Here is an 18,355-nt window from a genome sequence, read left to right on the forward strand (position 1 = left end):
AAGAACTCCAGGCAGGAGAAGCCAAAGTGGAGGAGCATGTGGAAGCGGGTTGGGGTGGAAAGGGTGTGGGGCAGGCTGTAGGCTGATGCCAACACCCAGGCCTGCCACACGGCTCTTCCGGCGGTTTGATGGTTTAGCAAGCCGAGGAGGTGCTGGAGCCCAGTAGCAGAACATCTGCTTGGTGTGTGTGGAAGGTCCCAGGATCAATCCCCTCGACATCTCCATTTAAAAGGATCAGGTAGCAGGTGATATGAAAGACCTCCACCTGAGTTCCTGGAGAACCGCTGCCAGTCTGGCTAGACAAAACTGTCCTTGATGGACCAATGGTCTGATTCAGTTGAAGGTGTCTTCATGTGTTCACTTGAGTGATATTTACCCGTTTGATAGATCATATGGGTATAGGTCTATATTGCATCCTGCTTTTCCAGCAGGATGCAGTACAAATGCATAATAAAGTTAAAATTGTATGATGGGAATAAAGCCAGCAGGCCAGGAACATCCGGGCAGTTGTTCTGCCTCCACCTTAGCACAGGGAGATGAGTTTGGGTACTAGCTTCTTGCTTTGTTCTAGCATCTTCAGATGGTTCTCCATGTCTCTGGTTGCCTTCCATTCCTCTTCCCTGGTGGGGTGTTCCGAGGGTGGAGAAAAAAGGTTCCCCTGAGCCACAGCTGGAAAGGCCCTGCTTCTATTGGAGAAGCTTGTGTTGTGTAAATAGTTGGTAACCACGAGGCCCTGATTTGATGCACACGTATGGTAGGGGGGTTAATGTTGGGAGCCTCTGAAGTTGCCTTATGCAGAACTGGATCACTGTTGTATCAAGGCCGGTATTGTCGAGAGCCAGTGTGGTGCAATGTTTAAGAGCGGTGGACTTAATCTGGAGAACCGGGTTTGATTTCCCACTCTTTGACATGAAGCCTGCTGGGTGACCTTGAGCTAGTCACAGTTCTCTCCTAACTCAGCCCGACCTACCTCACAAGGTGTCTGTTGTGGGAGGGCGGGAAGGGAAGGCGACTGTAAGCCACTTTGAGACTCCTTAAAGGGAGAAAAAGGGTATAAAAACCAACTCTTCTTCTTGATCAGGGGCCTGGAGATCAAGCCCCATGAGGAAAGGCTAAGGGAGTTGGGAATGTTTAGTAGTAGTAGAAGAAGAAGAATTGGTTTTTATATGCTGACTTTCTCCACCACCTAAGGCAGAATCAAACTGGCTTACAATTACCTTCCCTTCCCCTCCCCACAACAGACACCCTGTGAGGTAGGTGGGGCTGAGAGGGCTCTGCAAGACCTGTGACTAGCCCAAGGTCACCCAGCTGGCTTCATGTGTAGGAGTGGGGAAACAAATCCAGTTCACCAGATTAGCGTCTGCCACTCATGTCTGGAGAAGAGGTTGAGGGAGGACATGATTGCTCTCTTTAAGTGACAGCCCTTCAAATACTTAGAGGAGGGCAGGGAGCTGTACCTGTTGGCAGCAGAGGATAGTACTCGCAAGAATGGGTTTAAATTGTGGGCGGAAAGGTACCGGCTGTATATCAGGAAAAGTTTTTTACAGTAAGCATTATTTGACAGTGGAATCAGCTTCCTAGGGAGGTGGTGAGCTCCCCCTCACTGTCAGTTTTTAAGCAGAGGCTGGACAAGCACTCGTCAGAGATGCTCTAGGCTGATCCTGCATTGAGCAGGGGGTTAGACTAGATGGCCTGTATGGCCCCTTCCAACTCTGTGATTCTGTGATTCTTCTCCTCCTCCTTGGGTGCCTTGAGGCAGAGAAAGAGAGAGAGATCTTTGTCAGTGCCTGAGATTGAGTGGAGATTAAACCCGGGATCTTCCGTGTACAGAGCCAGGGGCTCTGCCGCTGTCCAAGGGCCGATGGCATTGCTCCAGGGACCCAGCTCTCTCTGCCGGCTGGCTGCTTTGCCATGACGAGTGAAGTGCATCCCCCCAGCTGCTTTTCAGCAAGCTTCATTGCTGACAGCGGGAGTGCTTCACACGCTCACGGGAATAGCTGGTGCTTCCAGGGGAGAGCCCTCCTTGTTTTTGTTTTAATTGCATGTGTACTGTCTTGGGAACCCAGGGCCATTTGTGACTCCCTGCAGTGTGTTTATGCAATCAAAAAGAAGAGGAGTGTGGCTTGTGGGAGATATGAGAGCACCACAGTATACAGGCCTGTCTTATTTCCTTATTGGGTGATGCAGCCATCAGGGTAGAGAGTGTAGTGGGGCAGGGAGGGATATGTACCTTCTCCCTTCTCCCCTGGCTGAAACAAGAAGAGTTGGTTTTTATATGCCAATTTTCGCTACCTTTTAAGGAGAATCAAACTGGCTAACAATTCCCTTCCCTTCCTCCCCCACAGCAGACACCTTGTGAGGTAGGTGGGGCTGAGAGAGCTCCAAAAGAACTGTGACTAGCCCAAGGTCACCCAGCAGGCTTCATATGTAGGAATGGGGAAACCAAACCAGTTCACGTGATTAAAGTCCGCCACTCTTAACACCAAGTGGATCGTCAGATGGCATGATGTGGTACCCCCTAGGCTTCCTTGGCTGCTTCTTGGGAGGCCACTGAGAGGTGTCTTGGGGGGTGGCTCAGTGGTAGAGCCTCTGCTTGGCATGCAGAAGGTCCCAGGTTCAATCCCTGGCATCTCCAGTTAAAGGGACTAGGTAAGTAGGTGATCTGAAAAGACCTCAGACTTCAGACTTTTCTGTTCAGGCTGAGAGAGTAGCAGTAAAAAAAAAAGATTTTTTTTTTTTCCTGAGGGCCCATTTAGATTTTTTTGTTTTGTTTTGCCATCAAGTCACAGCTGACTTATGGCGGCCTCATAGAGTTTAAGGCAAGAGACGGTCAAAGGTGGTTTGCCATTGCCTGCCTCCGACTCATGCCTCTAGAGGTCTCCCGTCCAAATACTTGAGACTGTGTAACTGGCCAAAAGTCACCCATCAAGTTTCCATGGCAGAGTGGGGATTCGAACCCGGGTTTCCCCAGATCCTACTTCAACACCTTAACCACTACACCACACCGTATCTCATTTAGATGTGTAGGAAGACGCCTATTGTAGCTGTTCTTCGATGTTTTGTACTTGCCCGTCACTACCAGTTGTAGTGTAGTGAAGGAAGGATTTCTTCACACAACGCATAGTTAAATTGTGGAATTCCCTGCCCCAGGATGTTGTGATGGCTGCCAACTTGGAAGGCTTTGAGTGGACATGTTCATGGAGGAGAGGGCTATCCATGGCTACTAGTCAAAATGGATACTAGTCATGATGCATACCTATTCTCTCCAGGGTCAGAGGAGCAGGCCTGATATATTAGGTGCTGTGGAACACAGGCAGGATAATGCTACTGCAGTCGTCTTGCTTGTGGGCTTCCTGGAGGCACCTGGTTGGCCGCTGTGTGAACAGACTGCTGGACTTGATGGGCCTGGGTCTGATCCAGCTTGGCCTTTCTTATGTGCTTATGTACTGCCCTTTGTTGGTGCTGATCCCCCGGCTGGGTTCTTTCCACCTGAAGGAAACACAGGTCTATACTTGAGCCCCTTTGAGTCTCCCTTTTCTTTGCAGAGATCTACCGCATCGTGTCCCAGAAACAGATTGCAGACCGATCTGCCCATGACGAGTCTCCTGGAAACAACGTGGTGGACATCAGCGTGCCCCCCACCACCGACGGACAGAAATCCAACAAACTCCAGTGTTGCCAGAACCTGTGACCTCCCAGGACACGCTCCTGCCTCTCACATTGCCTGTGCTTCACTTAGAAACTCATGCGCACTCCTCCTCCAGTGTCTCCTGTCATTCAGTGACCCGCGTTTCATTTTCACAACCCCATTCCACTCCACCCCACTCCTTCCCACTCATCTTAGAGTGATGCCCAAAGGGCTAGCATTCCTTTGCCTCCGGTGAATCCTGTTAGAATGTGTTTTCTTTAAAAAAAAGTGGGGGGGGGTTGAATGATAAATATTGAGTTGGTAGACTGTTGGGGGCTTGGCGTTCTCTTGCTTACAAAATACCTACTGGACACAGTGACCCCCCCCCCCCAATATACTCTTTAACTTTCTTTTTCTCACTTGTGGGTATGGAAGGAGCCTTTTTTGGGGCGTTGTTGTTGTAGGGGCAGAAGAAATAACTGCACTTGGGGGCAGGGACTGTAGATTCTTCCACAGGGGCCCGGGCAAATCAAAGCCAAGGAATAACCCATTCCACCAACCCCTCAGTGTTCCAGCCTGTTGGGAGAAGACTTGGTTTTAGGTTCCTGCTACTCTCATGCCCCTCAAAAAGCTGTTGAAAATATCCTCTCTCCCCCCTCCCTTAATTCAGAGTCGGTCTTGCGCTGTACAGTTCTCCCTGCTTCCCGACCCGTGGAAGCGTTTACACTCACGTCCTCCGTCTCTTTGTTTTCCAGATTGGGAGCAATGAAGTATGCCTTCGCGTTCTGTTTTTTTTGGCCCTCCCCAGCTGTGTGAAGGCTGTATATGAAGTGGCTTCTAGTGCTTCTCCCCCCTTTAGGGCTTTCCGTTAATCAGCCTCCTGTACAAAGTATCAGCCTAATGGCTTCGGTAGAGCCGTCTTACAGTCTGTAGAAACGACGCTGCTTTGCTATGTAGAGAAATCTTTCCTTGGAGACCTCACAGATTCTGTCTCTGTCTTTCTCTCTCTGCATGCTGCTCTATTCCCCCGGTCTCATCCCTCTTCCCTTCTCCCTTGTGCGTGCAAAACAAACAAAACTAACCCTGGAGTGAGTGTGTAGCAATATTTTTTCATGCCATGTACATAACTCGCACTGGTAAGGCTCTTGACTGATAATAGTTGTAAAGAACTGGGTAACTTTTTTTTTTTTGGTAACACTTTAAGCAAAAGCATCTCGGAGCCGATTGCCTTCTCCCTCCCCCCCCCGGGCTGTCGTCGCTTCTCATCCCGTTCTCCCAAATGGTCCTTTTTTCGAGAAAAACTTTTTTTTTCATTCTGAATGATTGTATTGCTTATAATATGATGTACCAGAACTCTGACATCATGCAGGGCTAAAACACCACCAAAACTTAAACAAACGGATGGAAAAAGGCTTTCTATCGCTTTTCTTTTTTCTTCTTCTCTTGCCCTCCCCAGCCATTCATTTTACTAGTTCGAGAAGATCCGTGTTAGTTTTTCCTTGTCACCTGCTAGAGTTTTGGGACAATGGGGGATGCTGGTGGGATGGGGCGACGACAGGTTAACAGCGAAGGTGGGAAACTGCAATTGCTGCCTAGTAGCACTTGGAATTTGGGGTGGTGGTGGTTTCAAATCCTGCTTCCTAGATTTAGCTGTGTTTGCCAAATTAGTTTTTTGGGGTTGTATACGTGTGTGTAGGCTTGGGTTCAAGGTTGGGGGCTCCTGACCGCTTTTTGGCAGTTAGGCGAAAATGATCCCACAGACTTCTCCTACCGCTTATCTGGTTTTGTGGCCTTTCTTGGCCTGCAGGAGCAAGTGACGGGTTATCTCATCGTTCTCCCCTCTGCCCCTTGGGGAGTTTTAGCCGCTAGGCTGGGCTGGTCGGGAGCATCCTTTGATTTGCAGTCTCTCGGGAAGGAGACAGCAGGCTCGCCCGTCCAGCCAGGCTGAATCAGGAGAGAGTCCCTGTCTGGGTTCTGGGGCTGCTGAGTCATAACGCACACGCGAGACCCAGAGGAGGGAGCCTGCGGTGCTGTTTGCCCAGGCTGCAGAGACACGCTTGTGTCCAATTTCTTCTTGTTTGATAAATTCTTTTTTGGGGGGTGGGTGGGGAAGAGCTCTGAGCAGCCTAAGCTTTATTCTCTGCAGCGGCTGCTTTGACCTTCGGAGCTGCCTTTTCATTGGCCACCAGCAGTGTCTCCCAGGATGATTCACTCGCCGCTGGCAAAAGGGTTGTCGCTGCAGTTAGGTCTTGTGTGTGTGTGTGTGTCTTCCCCCACCCACCCACCCCTTAAGAAGGATTTGTTTTTTCCTCTGGCCTGATCTGCCTCCCCCCATACACACACACACATGAGGAACACAGGCACTCTAATGAAGCTGTAATCGGGAAACACGGTTGCATTCAGCTAAGTGTATAACAGACACACACTCCCCATCTCAAGGAGGTCAGCCTCGGTTGCTGCTTTTGAGTTGGTTTGGGAAGTTAAAAGGCTCCAGTTCTCCCCTCTCTGGAGCGGGCTTCCACTTTAGGAGTCTAAAAGCCTCTTCAAGTATAGCCAGATAAATAAAGGCAAGAGGGTCGCATGATTAAAGGGCATTAGCCCCCCCGCACCATTTCACCGTTTACCCCTTGACAGATTTATGCCGTCTAATGGCTGGGAAAGCTGTAGTGTCTTTCCTGTACGTTGCTGAGGAATAATTCCAGGATGCTGCTTGTTGAGCTTCGGGGATTTACTAGAGTGTAGGAGGATTATGTCGCATGGGGGTTGGATGAGCAGGCAGAGGTCTCAAGGTCTGAGCAGCCAGTGGCCACAGAGGGAGTTGAGCTACTGACCCCATGTCCCGCTTCTCAGGCCTCATTTCCTTAGCCACATGTGTCTGCTGCCCCCACCGAAGCTGGTTCAGGAAAGCGGGGGGTGGGGTGGGGAGAGCTCCGTATCCCTTTGCCATCCCGTGTCTTCACTTGCAGTCGGGCCTCCCTTTCTGTGGGAGACTTGCCGCACTCTGCAACCCTCCGGCCGGGGGTCTTGAGACGAAAGACCCAGGCCTACAGGAGAGAGAGAACGAAACCTATCTTCCCTCCAGGGCAGTGGTAACTGGTGGGTAGAGTCCTGAGGCCGGGTAGGGCTGGGTTTGTGCCGGGGAACCCAGAAGCAGTCAGACAACACAAGAGGTGTCTAAATCCTGCTGTATTTTTTTTCTTGGCCCCCCGCTTGACTCGAGAGGGAGGGAAAGCTCTTTCTATATGCGCTTATCCCACTCCTTCCTCTCGGGCCAAGTGTCCTGACCTCTCCAGCGTGTCCAAACTGCTCTGAGGGAACAGGGGAGCCGGAACAATCCTGAGCCCTCAGCAACAGGGGCAGCCTCCTTTTGGTCTCTGCTTTTTTTCTCCCAGATAGCACGCCCGTGCCTGTGCTGAGGATGGGGAAGGTCCCAGCTCTCATATGCAAGGTTGCACTTTTTTTTTTTGACAATGACGAAACCCCACAATGGTTTTTTTTGGGGGGCAAATCCAGAAAGGGGCTGGGGGCACAATAAAGGGCTCCTCCGGCAGTAGTGCAGCTTGTCACGGGGCGGGCAGGACTCAAGAAAGGCTCCGTGGCCTCTTCCGTGACTGCTTTGTATCGAGGAGGAGGCCGTCGAACACTCCACAGGTCACTGGGCGGTCACATCGGTTTTGTGGGAAAAAAGGTTCTCCCCCCTCGTTTGCTTCCTGCTGACTTCTGTTAAGTGCAATTTCCCATGTAAATACTCATTTTGACTTTTGTGCATGGTTATTATGTATTGTGGATATAAAGATTGCCAAACCAAGCGGTGTGCCTGTCTGTTGTTCTAAGACGAGAGCAGATGCGGCGTTATACTCTCTGCCCTGGCTGTGATTCTGTAGGAAAAGAACCTAATGATGCATAGAACTCCCTGAGAATCTCTGATACCTTTGTGTGTGTGTTTTTTGGGGGGGAGACTCTTCTGGGTGTTACGGCTATGAATCTATGCCTGCTGAAACCAGAAGGGGAGGCTGAAATTAAATAATGGTTGAGGGTCAGTGGGGACTTCCATATCCAACAGGATGAGTAATATTTTTTTTTTGCTTCTTCAGGCATGTCCATAAGGGATTTGTATCTTCCTGAACAAACTCACACAGTTTGAAATTTTAGTCCTCTTGTAAGAGGGAGGGTTTGCGATCACTACATGTTTCCCCGAAGGTATGCTGTTGACTCCTCACCTTCTAACAGTTAGAGTGGTTCCTCAGTGGAACAGGCTTCCTTGGGAGGTGGTGAGCTCTCCTTCCCTGGAGGTTTTTAAGCAGAGGCTAGATGGCCATCTGTCAGCAACGCTGATTCTATGACCTTAGGCAGATGATGAGAGGGAGGGCATCTGGGACATCTGGGCATGGAGTAGGGGTCACTGGGCATGTGTGTGTGTGTGGGGGGGGGGGAGGTAGTTGTGAATTTCCTGCAGGGGGATGAACTAGATGGCCCTGGTGGTCCCAACTCCATGATTCTATGATATCCTGTTTGCTCTGGGGAGACATGCAGGGGATTATCCTATTTCCCAGCCACCTGAGGAGTACGCAGTTGTCATTCTCAAGGCTTCGGTAGCCATTCAGATCCAAAGCTCCCTGATCGAAGTCTAGCATAACACTTGACTCTCACGAAGTCTAGCATAACACTTGACTCTCACAACGGACAGGTTTTATGTTGTTACCCCCCCTTAGCCTAGTTTCGGCTGGGGAGGGTGGGCTAGAAATTTTAAAAAATAATAAAAATAAGTGTCTGCATTAAGGATGGGAGGATTGTGGATGTTCAGAGGCCGTTGCCAGTTGTTTTCTGTTAGGGAAACTTACAGCGCAATCACCCCCACCCAATATTATTTGATAGTACTGTGCCAACTGCAAGGTTTTTAAAAAAACATTTTTTATTAGATTTTTTTTTTAAAACCACACATGATGTACTCAGTCATTCACATACATACAGTATATCTGATCTTCCAGGGAGTTCGGTTTGAGTTAATTGTTCACATTGTACTAGACATTTATTTAATTAATAATCCATCTAAGTCCTTCATCGATATTTCCACTACTCAGGCTGTTTATCGATACAATACTCAATACAATTTGTTTCCCATTCTATACTTTACATTTATTCTTCGTTTGCTGCTCTGTACTAGACTACTTCATATACAGAATAAATCTACCGCCTTTATATTACTATTCTTTTATGTATTAGTATACCTAAACTAGGTGCCCCGTGGCGCAGAGTGGTAAACTGCAGTCCAAGCTGTGCTCACGACCTGAGTTCGATCCCGAAGGAAGTAGGTTTCAGGTAACCAGCTCGAGGTTGACTCAGCCTTCCATTCTTCCGAGGTCGGTCAAATGAGTACCCAGCTTGCTGGGGGTAAAGGGAAGATGACTGGGGAAGGCACTGGCGAGCTACCCCATAAAGTCTGCCTAGGAAACGGGATGTGACGTCACCCCATGGGTCAGGAATGACCCAGTGCTTGCACAGGGGACCTTTACCTTTTATACCTAAACTAAAGTCCAGCGTTCATTTTACTGGTACAACGGCGTCGTCTGTTCTCCGGACAAATGCAGCGAAGCGCTTGCCATCGTTTCCAAATTGTTTTGTTTAGATGTAAACTGCTTTCCACCACCGCTGTGCTGGAAGGTGAGCAGCCACACACAATATTGGTACGCAGTAGTCCAGAAGGCTGCTCGTTTTGGTTGAATGTGAGACAGTGGGAAGGTTTTGAAAAGATTAATGGTACTCTGTCCTTGTAGCTTCAAGTTCCAGAATAGGTTCTCTTGAAAATGCAGGACGGAACCTCCGTGGTATCAATTAATAGTTCTAATTTGTCTGCAGTGTGGCTTTACATATGCTTGTTGCCACACCAGCATCATCTGGCAAGCAACAGTCTCAGCTTCTCCAGTACAATATTTCTACAATATTTGTGTGAAATGTCCTTCATCACATCAGGAAAGAAAACAGAAAAGCAGAAGAGTTGGTTTTTATATGCTGGCTTTCTCTACCACTTAAGGGAGAATCAAACCGGCTTACAATCGCCTTCCCTTCCCCTCCCCACAACAGACACCCTGTGAGGTAGGTGGGGCTGGATCCAGCCCGCCGGCCTTGTGTTTGGCATCCCTGCTGTAGGGTTTTCAAAGCAAGAGAATTCAGAGGTGGCTTGCCATTGCCTGCCTCTGTGTGTGTGCTGAGAGAACTGTGACTGGCCCAAGGTCACCCAGCAGGCTTCCTGTGGAGGGGTAGGGAATCGAAGCCAGTTAGAGTCCGCCGCTCTTGACCGCTACACCATACTGGCTCTTTTGCTAGTATCTTTCAAATCCTTCAAACCTTTTTTGTGTGTGAAGCCTTTGGTGGAAATCCTTTGCTGTCCCTCTTGGCTGAAAATGAGTTGCTGCATGCATAACAAGAAGGAAGCCATTTCTCCCTGTTTCCTATCCCAATCTGCACCTTCTTCCTCCTATGTTTCCTTAGGACCCTGTCCCATGAAGCTTACAGTCAGTCTTCTCATTCTCTCTTCAGCACCATATGCGCTCTTAAGTAATGAACTACAGTTGTTGGTTGATAAGCACGGATTTTGTTCATAAGCTGCTTTGAAAGGATCCTGCAGGACTGAAAAGCAGGGCTATACGTCTGTTAACTAAACCTCAGCCAGTTCAAGGCTGTCTCCTAGGTGTATATGTAGTACTATAAGCTTCCTCCCCAATATATCTGTTATTCTATTAGGTTCCCTGAGATTATTGGGGTTCCTTTGGATTCTGCAGTGGCAGGCATTAGATTTTGTCATGCTGCTTCCCTCTGTAGGGGTTTTACTTCATTTAATAAAAATCATTAATAGTATCCTGTAAATTTAATTTGGGAGACATATCTGTGGATTTGTTAAATGGGATCTAGTACAGCTTTAAAGACTTAACAGTATTTAATCCAGTGTAAGTTTTAGGCAGTGATGAAGTGAGCTCTGGTTTAAGAAAAGTGTATGCAGGAATAAATGTTACAAAATCCAGTAGTTTTCATTCTAGCAGATGTGCTTATGTAGAGATTGCAATGGGCTGCCATCCCTGAAAACCTCTTGAGAACATCATTCAGGATGCCCTCAAGAGTGACGTGAATTTTGTTGCATGAGCTCCGTCGATTTCTCCATATTTAAATCGCCTTACTTTAGGCTACTTAGTTTAGTTAGTTAGGCATGAGACTAATGCTTGTACTTGTATAAACGAATTAATATACGGTTTTTCAGCTCACTGACTGGCGTTGTAATAATCTTTCTTGAGCCTTGTGCTGGTTGTTGGTTTTAGTACCTGGAGGTTGGCAACTCCAGTTGGGAGGAAAGGGTGGATTCGTGTTTGCTTTCTAACTTCAGACGAAAGGTTTACGTTGCTCCTACTTTAAAAAGGACAAGCACCATATTCATTACTCCGACTGCAGCGTATGTACTTTCCTACTCGTCCCTCCCTCTACCCAAATTTCTGCATTCTGCAGAAGAGGACCGGAAATGCCCGTGCGAGATTGCGCGGTCTCCTTTTCCTCTTCGCCTTGGCCCAGCTCCAGGCGAAGGGGGCGCGGTCTGAGAGGGCGAAGCCACGCCCCGTCGCGACACTTCATTTCTCCCTCCTTCCACCGCCCGGTCTCGAGCCCGAACTGTTGACTGGCTCGTTAGGCTATGACGGTTACGGCTCGCGGGGAGTTAGCGAGCGCGCATGCGCACGCACCATCGCCTCCAAGAAGCGGAGGGCGGGGTAGGATCGGTGGTTGGACGCTGCTTCCCGTCGCTTTTATTTTTTTGTCTGCGTAGTGATTGGCTGAGAGGCGGAAAAGGGGGCGGATCTACCTAGCTCTGCCTGGAAAGGCGGGCTATTTTTTTGCCTGAGGCCTCTGATTGGTCAAAGCTTTCTGTCGTTCCTAGCCACCCTGCGAGCCGACTGGCTGAGCGAAGGAAAATGGGCGGGGGTCACGTTTCAGTCAGGTGCGCAGCTCCGGCGGACGCCGCTGACAGAGGCAGGCGGAAGGCGGCCGCAGTAGCGGCCTGCCCCCGCCACCACCCTGAGAAGATGGGGCAGCCCGCCGGGGCTCGGCGCTGAGGGGAAGCGCGACGAGACCGAAAGAAGGAAGGGAGGGGCTCTGGCGGAAGGGGCGGGGCTTGGGTGAGTGACAGGAGCAGCTCCCCCCTTCCGTGAGGGAGGGGGAAAAGGTGAAGGGGGATGAAGGGTCATGCAGGGCGGGGGATGGAATGGAAGGAGGCTCAGGGGAGCCTGGTACATCAGGGGTAGACTGCCTCTTAAACTGGGGGCTCCATTTAAGAGACCAGCCGCCAATAGGCCATGAATTTGTCGAACCCTCGTTTAATATCCCTGCTGGATCAGACCAAAGTTCCCTCCGCTTTAGCATTTTGTTTCTGACTGAGACCAGGCAGCTGGCGCTGGAAGGCTGCAGACCTTAAACCTATATGAAGCTGCCTTATACTGAATCAGACCCTTGGTCCATCAAAGTCAGTACTGTCTACTCAGACCAGCAGCGGCTCTCCAGGGTCTCAGGCAGAGGTCTTTCACATCATCTGTTTGCCTGGTTCCTTTAACTGGAGATGCCAGGGATTGAATTTGGGGCCTTCTGCATTCCAAGCAGACGTTTACCGCTGAGCCACGGCCCCTCCCCTTCTTTGGTTGTTTGTCCCCCAGTGGTTGGCATTCGGAGGTGGGCTGCCTGTGGTCGTGGAGACTTCCTTTAGCTGTCAGAGCTCATAGATTTCTCGACCTCCCATGTATGGGCCTCGTCCTGCTTTACTTCTAGCAGAAGTAAAGCTAGAGTGCACAAGAGATTCTTCTAGGTCAGCATCCAGCAGTTGCCAGGTAGATGTTTCTGTAAGCTAGACATAATTATTTGTTCCTAGAATCCAATGTTCAGAGGTACACTTCCCCCCACTCCGAAGATGGTAGTTTCCTTTACTGTTGTGGCTGAGATCTACTGATAAACCTATCCTCCTTTGTTCCTTTAAAAAAGAAAGACATAAGAACAGGAAACAAACGACGCCTTAACTACATACAGAGCATTAAGGAGGCAGGGAGCTGTTCCTGTTGGCAGCAGAGGATAGGACTCGCAATAATGGGTTTAAATTTTGACAGGAAAGGTACCGGCTGGATATTAGGAATTTTTTTTTTTACAGTAAGAGTTGTTCGACAGTGGAATCAGCTACCTGGGGAGGTGGTGAGCTCCCCCTCACTGGCAGTGTTTAAGCAGAGGCTGGACAAGCACTTGTCAGGAATGCTCTAGGCCAGTGGTGGCGAACCTATGGCATGGGTGCCAAAGGTGGCACTCAGAGCCCCCTCTGTGGGCATGCACGCCGTCACCCCAGCACAGAGTTTGCCTAAGTTCGTTCCCCCAGCTGAGGAGGCTGGGGACCAGCGGTGCCTTCCCAGCTCCTCCGGGAAGCACCGGGCTCCTTCCCAGCGCCTTCTCCGCAATCGCTGGCTGCGCGCTCCGGAAGTGAAGACAATGATGAGCCTTCTGCCGAGTACTGGAAGAGGTGGAGACGGGGCTGGACCGGGAGTGGGACGCCTGGGCAGCTGTCTGCGGCAGGCTGGTTGGTGACTGCAGCACGGGGGATTGGTGATGAGGGCTGAACAGGGGCCCGCCTGGTGTTTGTGCTGGAGCCGAGCCCTTTGCTTAGCTCGGTTTTCCACTCTGCTCGTTCATGCAACCGAAGGTGCCTCTGAGCGTGTGCAGAGGGCTGTCCCCACCATCAGCCCCCCCTCGCATAACAGTCTTTTTAAATTTGTATGAAGATAACAGTTGGAAAAAGAACCAAACTGAAGGGGTGGGGGCTATGCTCCAGCTGCTTTCCTTCCCCCGCTCAGCCGCCCATGCAGGTTTGCCAACCTTCAGGTAGTAGCAGGAGATCTGCTATTTCAGTTCACCTGGAGAAAATGGCCGCTTTGGCAATTGGACTCCTTGGCATTGAAGTCCCTCCCCAAACCCCACCCTCCTCAGGCTCCTCCCCAAAAACTTCCCGCAGGTGGCAAAGAGGGACCTGGCAACCCCTAGCCCCATGTGGACTTCTAGCTGTGTTGGCACTTTGCGATAAATAAGTGGGTTTTGGGTTGCCGTTTGGGCACTTGCTCTCTAAAAGGTTCGCCATCACTGCTCTAGGCTGATCCTGCGTTGAGCAGGGGGTTGGACTAGATGGCCTGTATAGCTCCTTCCAACTCTGATTCTATTGCATTCTCATACAGTTCTCATTCATTCCATTTAGGCTTGCATGGGGAAATGGGCTTTTCATTAAAAGTAGACTGCTTTGGAATGTGGAGGTTTCATTTAGCTGTGATAGGTAATGTCTTCTCTGTGAACAGTCCTGCTGATTCTGATCAAGGAGGCCTGTCTGTCTAGTGTTTCCTACCACGGCTAGTCAGAAAACCCAGGGGCAGGTCTTTTTTGATGATGGTGGTCCTCTTGCCTTTCTTCCCAAAGGTATGCTGTCTCCACATATGGAGGTTTTGTTTAGGTATTATGACTAATAGATCTTGGATACTTCCTTCTCCATGAACTAGCCTTTTTATCTGCAGACCGTTGCTGGATTTGGGGGTCTATAATTTTGTTACACCAGCCCAGATACACCTGGGAAGTGCACAAGCAAAGCCCTTCCCTGTTGTTTGCGCCACAGCATCTGGCGGTTTGAGTTAGACTGCATCTGAACATGAAGGGCCCATTTAGCTCTTGTGGCTAATAGGTTCAGGTTCAAGTTTATTGTATTTGGCCATAGGCCCTTACAAGAGCTGATTCAAATCCATGTAACAATCATTGATAAAAGTTACACTTTGGTGACAGATTAAAACTCACTATGAAATAAAATAAACCCTAATAATTAGGTCTGAAGCCCAAACTTTGAACGGCTGCCCAAATAGTGTTAACAGTTATAATTGGTAAATCCCACTTCCCATCACAAAACAAGTTTATGGTCATTTATGCATGGGAATTTTGCCTGAGGTTCGTTGCTGGCTGGACCCACACTTTCCTGTTGGGGATCTCTGCACCAGCAGCCTCCAAGCTCAAATCAAGTCCTGCCCCATTAAATACTGCTTTGTAATTGCAATGCTCACTGTGAGAAGATCCCCCCCCCCGAAACCCAACTGCTGCATAAAAAAGCATTTTAAGAACAATAAACAAAAAACGGAGCAATCTGAAAGAAAAGGGGGGGAGAAAGCCAAACCTCTGTTTTAAAACACCTTTCTTTTGCTCAGAAAGAGCTTGGGGAAGCAGGAAGTATTTGAATCTCCACCTTTTTACACGCTGCTTTGTGATTGGCTGTGAGAGAAGCTAATCTTTTTGTGGCCTGGTTTTGCCATCTGCACGGAGATTTCAGCCAGGCTGAGATCAAGTTAGAGGGAAAAAGCAGATTAACAGAGGAATAGGAAGACCGGGACATTGCTGGGCTGGCAGGGAAGTCATTTCAAATGGACGGAGAACTCATGCAGAGCTCCAAGGAACAAACGAGTCAGACAGGGGCCAAACGTGAGTCCAAGTGCCCATGAATAAATGACCTATGTCTCAGTAGGTTCCTCAATCTTTATTTTACTGTCATTTGACCAAAAGTAGAACATCTAATCAAGAGCTACATAAATTTGTAATAAAACAATATCAGACAATCGAAAAGTCCGCAAAATAAAATAAATCAATAAAATCCCATATCTAAAAAGGTAAGCAAACTATCAAATTGTACCTATTTGTACATTACATCCTTTCGGGCCTTATAGACAGCAGCACAGAATTCGGCCACACATCTCGAAGTTTGTGTGTTACTATCTTCCAGTAGTCGTTGGATACAGATTTTATCAGGTAGCCCTGTATTATTTCTTAGAGTTTCTTGAATAGTCTTAGATCTAAACTCATGATGGATAGGGCAGTATAAGAAGACGTGTTCACGGGTCTCAGTTTCTTCACCATTGCACGGGAATGTCTCAGTAGTATTACGACATTGTACCAGTCTGGCTCAGATTTTCTTTGCTGCCAAAGCAAAAAGGGCAACTTTATGGGAGACTACTGGCTCTGTATCTGCAAGGTGAAATAAGATCTTTTCCGTCACAGTACGTTGGACCAAATCGGCCAGGATTGACTCTAGAAATGTTTGCCTCGGTATAAGATATAATGGGCAATCCAACAAATAGCGACACGGGTCTTCTGCTTCAGAACCTCCACAAATACATAGACGCTGAGCTACTAGCCTTTTGGTAAGGCGCCCTTCAAGCATTGCCATTTGCATAGATTGAAAACAAATGGAAGTAAACACTGACCGTAATTTGAAAAACATAACCTTAGATAGATAGCCAGCCCTGGAATGATCTTCTTTGATTAATTTGTACCAGAATGAAGACTTAGAACCTGTTTTAACTTGCCTATCAGATTCTGCATCGTACCAATATACCTGGGCTTTGCGGCTAAAAGTTGTTGGTAGAGATCTCTGTATGAATACCCCTGCTGATTGGGCCAAACTCCATCTTGACCCAACATCCTGTTTCCATTAAAGGCCCCTTAAGAAGGTCGCAGAGTGGGCATTAAGGCTACTACTCTCTTGTTCTTTGCATCTAACCAGCTGGTATTCAGGGGTCAACTAATTCTGAAAGTGGAGATTCCCTGTTGCTGTTAGGGCATTTGGCCAGTGCTAGGTCTCTCCTTCATGAGAAGAACTCTGCTGGATCAGACTACCGTAGTAGTCCGTCTAGTCCAGCATACTGTTGCGCTCAGAGAAGAGAGACTGTTTGGCATTGGGGTGGCGGCAGAGTTATTTGGCATCGGGCACCGGTCGGGTTCCACTTCTCAAACTTCAACCCGGCCACCGGGACTGGCAGCATCAGAACATGCCGCCTTGGCAAGCATTCCAGCGCTCCACCCACTAGGGGTAGGAGTAGGAAGGAGTAGGAAGGATGGGAGCTGAAACGTTTTGCGCACTGCTTTTATCTTTTCCTGTGGTGCGGAAACTAGGCTGACCTTTTCAGAGTCTCCAGATCAGCCCTGGGAAGAGCTTACGTGTCTTATATTTGCCACGTTATATGAGTTACTTTTATTTTGTTTTAATTATTTGTTAATCTTCTGAAGCTGATTTTGTATCGAAATAAATTTTGATTGACTGGCACTGGGAAGAGTGATACTTGTTTTGCTTTGTGGCTCATTGTTGTTCAAGGAGCCAGTGTGGTGTAGTGAGGGATCTGAGAGTCCTGGGTTCAAATCCCTGCTCCGCCAAGTAGCTCCTTGGTTGACCTCATGCCAATTTATCTTTCAGCTTAACTCGCCTCACAGGGCCCACCATCCCAAGCGCCTTTGTTGGAAAGGCAAGAGGAAATGTACTAGAATTCACATCCCAGTATGGGGGCTTGTGTGAATATCAAGAGTTTTTGATGTGCATTTGCTTGGTTTCCAAGCATTTGGTTTACCGATTTTTAGCTCTTTCTTGTGGCTTTATTTTGTATTCTTCCTCTGAATGTGTGTGTGTGTTTTATTTAAAATATTTATAACTGAGGTTCTTGGAAGCTGTCATCAAAATACAGTGAGGTCATAAATGTGCTAATGCAGCCAGCTGACTGTACGATAGGCAGATTAAAGCTGGCTGACACTATTCATTAGGGTGTCTAGGGTCTTCCTGGCACTTGAGAGCAGACGCCAGGCGAATGGACGCAGGGAGAAAGGGGGGTGTCCCCACAGCAAAAGCCCCGTCTCTCTCAGTCACCTCATTTCTCCTTCAAAGATGGAGGCCTCTGGAGCAGAACTTTTGAGAAAGGTTTTGAGTACAGGGCAAGTTTGGAAAGGAGCCTCACGTTACCCTAGTCTTCTGTTGCTGAATTGTGAAAGGAGTTGATTTTGCTTCCATCAGATTTCTCTCCAGGATCAGAGGAGCATGCCTCTTATATTAGGTGCTGTGGAACAAAGGCAGGATAAATGCTGCTGCAGTCATCTTGCTTGTGGGCTTCTTAGAGGCACCTGGTTGGCCACTGTGTGAACAGACTGCTGGACTTGATGGACATTGGTCTGATCCAGCAGGGCTTTTCTTATGTTCTTATGGAGGAGAGGGCTATCCATGGCTACTAGTCAAAATGGATACTAGTCATGATGCATACCTAGTCTCTCTAGTATCAGAGGAGCATGCCTATTATATGAGGTGCTGTGGAACACAGGCAGGATAATGCTCCTGCAGTCGTCTTGTTTGTGGCTTCCTAGAGGCACCTGGTTGGCCACTGTGTGAACAGACGGCTGGACTTGATGGACCTTGGTCTAATATCCAGCATGGCCTTCCTTATGTTCTTATTCACACACACACACACACACCCTCTGGCTGATGTGAATTCAACAACTGCTCTTCTGGAATTACAACAGGCCAGCGTAAGCGCCGTGTACCGGGCTGTTTCTTGGAGCAGCTGTGGATCCATTCATTCGCACAGGAATGAAGCAGAGCGAAAGAGGTCTCAGCCACTTCCAAACCCAGGGACGCTCTTAGCGATATTTACAGGGCTTCCAAGCCAAAGGCCGAGGAAGAGATTTCTTGGTGGCACCTCTGAATGACCATCCAAGTTTGAGCCTGTGCATTTCTGGAAATGCGTTTTTTTTTTTTTTTACAAATTGAATCGATCAATTTTAAAATTTCTAACAAAACAGTTTTGTGAGGATTTTTTTTTTAAGTTGATGGTGTGTTCTTTGGTCTAGGGCAGGGTTGAAAAGATACATTTTTTTCAACCG

The 18,355-nt window shown here is 48.5% G+C and overlaps 1 protein-coding gene across 2 annotated transcripts in view; it reads left to right on the plus strand.

Moving 5' to 3' along the window:
• RAB11B (RAB11B, member RAS oncogene family) overlaps positions 1 to 18,355 on the plus strand; it is a 95,690-nt gene that overhangs the window by 20,240 nt on the left and 57,095 nt on the right. Inside the window, exon 5 of one of the 2 annotated variants that reach the window (XM_056867586.1) lies at positions 3,546 to 3,734. In XM_056867586.1, the coding sequence (XP_056723564.1) occupies positions 3,546 to 3,691 (146 nt within the window). In that variant the 3' untranslated portion in view covers positions 3,692 to 3,734. Of the gene's footprint in view, positions 1 to 3,545; positions 3,782 to 18,355 lie in introns of those variants that run through there. The other variant, XM_056867585.1, reaches the window with a different exon arrangement.

The sequence above is a fragment of the Euleptes europaea genome, chromosome 2 (genome assembly GCF_029931775.1).
Source record: "Euleptes europaea isolate rEulEur1 chromosome 2, rEulEur1.hap1, whole genome shotgun sequence".
NCBI lineage: Eukaryota > Metazoa > Chordata > Lepidosauria > Squamata > Sphaerodactylidae > Euleptes > Euleptes europaea.